At 51.8% G+C, this 7,916-nt stretch overlaps 1 protein-coding gene across 1 annotated transcript; it reads left to right on the forward strand.

Moving 5' to 3' along the window:
- The first annotated feature begins 1,748 nt into the window (after positions 1 to 1,748).
- Tagln (transgelin) lies at positions 1,749 to 7,816 on the forward strand. Its single transcript, XM_075966078.1, has 5 exons — positions 1,749 to 1,841; positions 5,958 to 6,149; positions 6,253 to 6,430; positions 6,813 to 6,915; positions 7,249 to 7,816. Exons 2-5 carry the CDS (start codon positions 5,970 to 5,972, stop codon positions 7,391 to 7,393), a joined length of 606 nt encoding a protein of 201 aa, XP_075822193.1. The 5' UTR covers positions 1,749 to 1,841; positions 5,958 to 5,969; the 3' UTR covers positions 7,394 to 7,816.
- Positions 7,817 to 7,916: the final 100 nt, after the last annotated feature.

Consider the following 7,916-nt stretch of genomic DNA (forward strand, 5'->3'; position numbering starts at 1 on the left):
TCCCAGCCATTCCCATCCATACATATGTCTGAAGTGGGCAGAGAGCTTGCAGACCACGGTTTTAAGAGCTTTTCAGGCTGGGCGGTGGTGGTACACGCTTTTAATTCCAGCACTCGGGGAACAGAGGCAGGTGGGTCTCTGGGTTCTAGGCCAGCCTGGTCTACAGAGTGAGTTCCATGACAGCCAAGGCTACACTGAGAAACTCTTGAAACAAAAAGACTGTTCAGGAATGACCATATGGATGGCAAACAAGATTCAAGAGGAGTGAGTTTTTATTTAGATTTCAGCAAAAGAGGATGGGATCTTGGAAGCCAGTCTGGTGAATTCAGGACATAGGCAGTGTCCAGGATGGCAAGTGTAGTCTCTGGGGAAACTCCAGCTTCCTGATCATGATCTTTCCTTCAGATGCCACTAGGGGGTGCTATAGCTCTACGCACTGCCGTGCTAGCTCAAGTTAGCCAGGCTGGCTGTAGTAGGTGGAGCTCCTGAGGCGGAGCCATACCTGCCTGCTGCCAGTTTTGGGAGAGGCTGACACTGCCTGAGGATCCCTCCCCCTTCTCTTTCTCCCTCTCCATCCGTTTCCTGAAATTCCCAGAATTGGGGCGGGACACAGACTCCACTAATGACTTACCTTTTAGAAAATTATGTTTGTCTATGGAATGTGTGTGTGGTATACATAAATTATGTTTGTCTATGGAATGTGTGTGTGGTATACATAAATTATGTTTGTCTATGGAATGTGTGTGTGGTATACATAGCGCGTATGTGCAGCTCAGAGGACAGTTGGTTTTGTTTCCACCATGTGGGTTCTGAGGAGTGAACTCAGGTCATTGGTTTGACAGCAAGTGTCTTTAACTACTGAGCCCCAGTCTCACCATCCTTCGCCTGTTCCTTCTCAAGACCACTGTAGCTAGCCACAAGCAAGATGTGAATGAGCAAACGAGCAAGGATCCTTTCTGGAATGACAGACTTCCAAGATAGGGAATCTTTGGAGGGAGGGAGTCCTCTTACCCTAATGTCTCCACAGCCTTTAACCCCCTAAGATTGTGATTGTCACTGCTCTGCATGGGGCTCGGTCCCACCCCTTAGGTCGTTTACTCCAACTGGGAGCTGTCCCCACCCTGAGCAGGGTGGCACAACAGAGAGGGTGCGACATCCTCTCTAGCTCCCACACCTGTGGGCAGGAGTGCCCAGGTTCTGCCATCACTCAATGGCCTTGGGAAGGCCACTCTGGACCTCGGTTTTCTCAGCTGCCCAGTGGGGTAGTAACTCTAACCTCGAGCGTGAAAAGAAGGCATTTGCATAGTGCCTGGCATGCAGCCAATCCTCAGTTTCCATGCCAACTGGAGGAAGGTGGCTTGTTTGTCCCTGCAAGTTTGGGGGATCCCAAGCCCCCCTAGGATGCTCTTTTGTGGGGTCAGACTCTTCAAATCACCTCTTCCTTTTACTCTTATTGGACCTAGAGCTGACCCAAGTCAGGGTAGCAAGGAAGGCTTTCAGGGTCCTGCCCATAAAAGGCTTTTCCCGCCACACTCGGCACCGCCCCGCCCCGACCCCGCAGCATCTCCAAAGCATGCAGGGAATGTCTCCGGTTGCTCCCGGCAGACTGCTTCAACTTGGTCTCTTTCCCCAAATATGGAGCCTGTGTCGAGTGAGTGGGGCGGTCGGGGGTGGGGAGCCCAGTGGGCTTCCTTAGGCAGGGAGGGGCTAGTGGGCCGACTGAGAGGTGACATCACTGCCTTGGCGCCCTTTAAACCCCTCACCCAGCCGGCGCCCCATCCCGTCTGCCCAGCCCAGGCACTGACGCTGCTCTTCTTCAAGCCCAGGAACGACCAAGCCTTGTAAGTGCCAGGGACAGGACCAGCAGGGGGTGTGTGTCATCAGATGGAGCTGGGGTCTCAGCTTGGACTCCCCTAGTCCCCCGAACTTGCTGAACGGAATTGGGTCCTGTTTTAAACTAGTCAAAAAGTCTGGCTAAAATGCCCAGGGTGTCTTGGATGGGGAATAAAAACCAGTGGGGGAAATTATTGGGGTGAGAAGGAGGCTCCCATCTAAGCAGCTGGGTCAACTATCTCTCTCTCTCTCTCTCTCTCTCTCTCTCTCTCTCTCTCTCTCTCTCTCTCTCTCAATGTCCAAGAAGGTGAGTTTACTTGTGGCAACAGCCCACTGCTGGCAGCCCCTGAGACAGTGGAGGACTGAAGATCTTAATTGTTTGTAGTGCCGGAGATCAAATCCAGGGTTCCATGCAAGCCAGGCAGGCACTAGACCACTGACCACTGAGCACCACCCCTAACCCCACAGAACTTCAGTGCTTCAGAAGAGGCTTATCTAGGGCCTGCTTTCCCATGGACACTGTTCACTGCTGGCAGAGAGGAGACAGACAGAGGAGCTTTGCCTGGGTGGGCAGGCCCGGGACCCCTGACCTTTCCAAAGGGTCTTGGTGGTTCTGCGTGGGGCTGTTTAAAGGGCAGCAGCAGATGGTGCCACATCTGTGCAGTAGGACTGCTCTTCTGGGACCCTGGCGTTGAGGTGTGCCCCAGGGATGCAGAAATGCTTATTCTTACTGTTGTTTGGTGGTGATGAGGACTAGGGATCCGCCGTCAGACATATCCCTGGTTCTGCTGGTTTCTCTGGGTTCCTGCTAGTCTGAGGCTCCTTTCCACTGCCTACCTTCCTCATTTGCCTGCTGGAGAGAAAGAAGGGCATCTAAGGTGAGTGCCATGCAGGTGTTCTATATTGTAACCTCTGTCTAGAAATGCCCTGGCGGGCTGCCAAGCTTCCATCTTCCTTCTCTCCTCCCCCCAGTGCCTCCAAGAGGAGAACTTGAAGGATTTTTTTTCTTATTAGTATTTTTTTCGTTAGCATATAAAGTAATGGGTTTCATTGTGGCCTTTGCACACATATATCATTGTATTTTATTATTTGCTTTCCTGTCCTCACCTGACCTCTACTCCTCAGAGGAACTTCTTGGGACTTTCTACTTCAGACTTTACACCAGGAGAGATGGGAAGAAGGGCAGTGAGGGGTGGGATTGAGTGCGAGAGGGAGAGGGCATATGTAATCCCTAGAGCTCTAATCCAAACTTAGAGATGTCAGGGCTGCGGTGTGTGCCCTTGTTGCTAGGGCTTGTTCTTGGACCTGTAGTTTATACTGTCTTTTTGGAACTTCCTGGAGCCTGAGAAGTGCATGCGGGGGCTTTCTCCCATGCTCTCCTCCAGTCCCAGCCCCGTGTAGGCAGCAGCGGAGGACACAAACAGGATAGGGAATGGATGGAAAGAGTCAGGCGCTTGGACCTTGCTGGGGTGGGGCAATGGGAGAGAGGCTGAGTGGAGGCCTGGAGGAAGGCTCCCTTTTGTGGCTTTTTGTGGTTCTTTGTCCCAGCAGTTCCTAGAGAGGACCAGGACACACAGTGGGTATGGGAGAGGCATAGCTGCTTACAATTCCCAACAGAAACCAGACCTTTAAGTCCGCCCTAGCTGGAAGATGGGCACTCAGACAGCCATGTCCTCTGTGAGGACCCCTTCCCAGAAGAGAGGTGCCTCTGTGGAAGATGGGCACTCAGACAGCCATGTCCTCTGTGAGGACCCCTTCCCAGAAGAGAGGTGCCTCTGTGGAAGATGGGCACTCAGACAGCCATGTCCTCTGTGAGGACCCCTTCCCAGAAGAGAGGTGCCTCTGTGGAAGATGGGCACTCAGACAGCCATGTCCTCTGTGAGGACCCCTTCCCAGAAGAGAGGTGCCTCTGTGGAAGATGGGCACTCAGACAGCCATGTCCTCTGTGAGGACCCCTTCCCAGAAGAGAGGTGCCTCTGTGGAAGATGGGCACTCAGACAGCCATGTCCTCTGTGAGGACCCCTTCCCAGAAGAGAGGTGCCTCTGTGGAAGATGGGCACTCAGACAGCCATGTCCTCTGTGAGGACCCCTTCCCAGAAGAGAGGTGCCTCTCTGGTTGCACTTAGATGAGATCTTCTGGTTTTTCTTTTTTCTTTTCTCTTAAATTTGGTGAAGGGCTCAGGGAATGCTTTGGAAAAGGTAGTGGGGGCGGAGGAGCAGCTCAGCGTACTGTGTAAACAAACTCACTGGTTAAAGCGCCCACGCACGCACGCACGCACACAGGCACCATCTCCAGGCAGTTGTGTGATATAGCTCACAGACAGCGGACGGTTAGCCCCACTCCACAACCTGGGAGCTCATAACTTGGAAAGGATGACAAGATGTCCAGAGTTTGACAGCTGGCTTGGGAAAAAGCCATGTGATACCATTGCTCCCCACCACCTCTAGGGACTTTCATGCAAAGGAGATGGGAGGCTGGCCAACTGCTCTATGTTCAAACAATTTTCCTTCCACCCTATATCCCCTCTGAAGCCAGAGGTTGGCTTGGAAACTTTTCAGACACTGTGACAGATGGCATCTCACTTAGAGTGTCCCCTGTTGACAGGGTCTGGCTCCAATCATGACTGTATCTGTCCAGGGATCTGCCTGTCTGCTCTGCTCCTGCAGCCTTCCTCCTTCTCCATGTCTGGGTCCTCTGAGGGCTGCCAGGCTTAGGCCTTTGGGATAGCAGCTGCCAAACAGGGTAGGATTCCCATGCTCTGGCTGGCAGATGCTTGGCCCTGGGATATCCCAGGAGTATTCTGACTGCAGAATCCTGACTGGTTCCTCCAACCACTGCAACAGCCAGAGCTGGCTCACATGGGCACAGCAATGCTCTCTCATTTGGATCTGAGAATGTAGCTGCCTTGTGGGAACCCTTGGGACTTTGGTGGCTTTACCAGGTGGTTTTGTCAGCTGCAGTATGGGGGATGAACTTTGTTCTTCTAGCTTCTGGGGCAGAGGGTAAAGACTTGATGGCAACTGACAGCTGGACAGATACCCACTGGCTTAATTTGGGGAGCTTCCGCAAGAACTCTCTAGTGCGTTTCTGGCTAGTCTTGGACAAAGAATGTTCTAGCTAGGCAGACCAGGTGATGTGGGGGCTTTAATTTCAGCTACTCAGAAGGCTAAGGTAGGAGTATCCGAAGTTCAAGATCAGCCTGCTCAGCTGAGACATTGCCTTAAAACTAGGAAACAAGCCTGGCATTGGTGTGGTTCATGCCCTTAATCCCAGCACTCAGGAGGCAAAAGCAGGTAGATTTGAGTTCGAGGCCAGCCTGGTCTACAGAATTCCAGGACAACTAGGACTACACAGTGGAACCCTATCTTGAGAAACAAACAAAAACAACCCCCCCATGCAAAAAAAACAAACAAACAAACTATAAAACAAAGAGAAGGCTGACAAAACTTAGCAGTGGACTTCCCTCTCATATGTGAAGCCCTGGGTTCCATCCTGTACTGAAAAGAGAAGAAAGCAATGAGGAAAGAGAGGAGGAAGGCTGCCTCCAGGCCAGAGGTTGTCAAGATAGTTCATAAGTGAAGTGCAGCCTACTGGCAGGTTTTTTTATTTTTTTTTAAATATTTATTTGCTATGTATACAGCATTCTGCCTGCACACCAGAAGAGGGCACCAGATCTTATTACAGATGGCTGTGAGCCACTGTGTGGTTGCTAGAAATTGAACCTGGGACCTCTGGAAGAGCTGGCAGTGCTCTTAACCTTTGAGCCCTCTCCAGCCCCATACTGTCTTTACAAACAAAATTTTATTGGCACACACTGGTTATGTATCATGTACGCTGTTTTCACTCAATAGTAGAGGTCATATAACCTGCAAAATCTAAAATATTTACTCTCTGGTTCTTTACATAAAAAGTTGACAGACCCTTGCTCTATCTAATCTTGTTTCTTGAGGTTCACGTCCAGAGGGGCCTTTGCAGTAAGTGGACACCGCTGGCCTAGCTGGTATGCGGTGGTGTGTAGAGTGCCTGAGAACCCCTTACAGAGCTAAAGGCCTGCTTAGCTTAAGTGGAGCCAAGCTATTTGCTGACCTGTGTTGTTCTCTCTTCTCCACATGGTCTGCTTTAGGTCTGCCTCAACATGGCCAACAAGGGTCCATCCTATGGCATGAGCCGTGAAGTGCAGTCCAAAATCGAGAAGAAGTATGATGAGGAGCTGGAGGAGCGACTAGTGGAGTGGATTGTAATGCAGTGTGGTCCTGATGTGGGCCGCCCAGATCGTGGGCGCCTGGGCTTCCAGGTGTGGCTGAAGAATGGCGTGGTGAGTGGCACCTTGTGAAGGGGGTCTGGGGATGTGTGTGCCACCCTGCAAGCTATGGGGCAGACCCTGAGCTGAGTATCCAGCTGTGTTCTGTGCCTGGCAGATTCTGAGCAAGCTGGTGAACAGCCTGTATCCTGATGGATCCAAGCCAGTTAAAGTGCCTGAGAATCCGCCTTCCATGGTCTTCAAGCAGATGGAGCAGGTGGCTCAATTCTTAAAGGCAGCTGAGGACTATGGAGTCACCAAGACTGACATGTTCCAGACTGTTGACCTCTTTGAAGGTACAGAGGAAAATGGGCTGGAGCCAGTGGGCTAGTGGTGAGCAAGAATCTCAGGCAGGGAGAGGAAATATCAAAAGATGCCACAACCAGCTCTGTTGATGTGTGCATAGCAGGAACAAGCTATGCCAAGAGAGCACACAACAGGGGCAGCAGCCTGGAGGTACAGCATTTTCCTAATATGCACAAGGGCCTGTGCTGGATCCTAGAACTGTACACATATAAAAAACACACCACACCACACTCACGAGGGTTTACTGTAGGGTCTTCTGAAATCTGATTTGGGGGCACTTGCTGTTGGTTTGACCATTTTTGAATCAGGGGCAGATTTTGCCTATATGGTCCTGAGGTCCTGAAGTTGGTTCCCTGGCCACTCTTCTCACAGGCAAAGACATGGCAGCAGTGCAGAGGACTCTAATGGCTTTGGGCAGCTTGGCTGTGACCAAGAACGATGGACACTATCGTGGAGATCCCAACTGGTTTATGAAGTATGTGGCCACTGGTTCCCTGTTCCTAAGCTTGGGTCCCTTTGTGAGGTGGAAGTGGTTTGGGCTGGTCAGCCATGATAAAGATAAGGTCCAGCAGAGCCAGGAAGGTCCCAAGTAAGGCCCTGGACTGGGGGAAATGGGGTCTTACTTCTGAACTCCTGCCCTTTGCCCACATGAACTCTAGCAGACTCCCTACCTCCTACCACCAGCCAAACTTAGGAAAGACAGAAAAAACAGGAAGGGAATGGGGCTGAACAATGAAGTGAGAGGGATCAGAAGACAGTTGGAGAACACCAAGTTCTAGGAAGTCTGATCCTGGTTCCTCTCTTCTAGGAAAGCCCAGGAGCATAAGAGGGAATTCACGGAGAGTCAACTGCAGGAGGGGAAGCACGTCATTGGCCTTCAGATGGGCAGCAACAGAGGGGCCTCACAGGCTGGCATGACAGGCTATGGACGACCCCGGCAGATCATCAGTTAGAAGGGAAGGCCAGCCCCGAGCCTGCCTTTCCCAGATACCTGGCTGCAGCGTCCTGCTTGGCCTGCCACACCCACACCTATGTAGGCTCTTAGCCCTGACAGCTTCGAGGCTGTCACTGGGCAAAGATGACTGCACATGGGAACCCCCACCTCTCCCCAGCCTCAGCCCAGCTTCTTACCCCAGAGCCACCACCCCTGGTCCCTGCTCCCAGCTGCACCCCCACCTCCACTGTCTCTCCCATCCTGGAGTAAGCAGGGAGAAGTGGGCTGGGGTAGCCTGGGTGTTGGCCAGCTGCCCACTGTCCTTGGTAGCAAATGCCATCTGAAGGAGATCCAGCCCAGCCTCTCCATCTTTTCCTGGAATATTTTTTGGGTTGAATTTCAAAAATGAAAAAAAAAATATATATACATCCATCTTTTCTCAGGCCTGGCTGGCAGTGTGATTCATTTAGTCTCTCCTGTTTCTATTCCAGGAAACTAGAGCAGGGGGCAAGGGGCCCTGCACCTGGGGTTCATTTGTTCCT

The sequence above is a fragment of the Microtus pennsylvanicus genome, chromosome 3, assembly GCF_037038515.1.
Source record: "Microtus pennsylvanicus isolate mMicPen1 chromosome 3, mMicPen1.hap1, whole genome shotgun sequence".
Classification (NCBI taxonomy): domain Eukaryota; kingdom Metazoa; phylum Chordata; class Mammalia; order Rodentia; family Cricetidae; genus Microtus; species Microtus pennsylvanicus.

Bases quoted from the DNA above. Each gene is read 5' to 3' on its own strand.
- Tagln (XM_075966078.1), top strand. From the start codon at position 5,970: ATGGCCAACAAGGGTCCATCCTATGGCATGAGCCGTGAAGTGCAGTCC. The intron at 6,150-6,252 runs GTGAGTGGCACC...TGTGCCTGGCAG, and splicing joins TGTGGCTGAAGAATGGCGTG to ATTCTGAGCAAGCTGGTGAA. The intron at 6,431-6,812 runs GTACAGAGGAAA...CTCTTCTCACAG, and splicing joins GACTGTTGACCTCTTTGAAG to GCAAAGACATGGCAGCAGTG.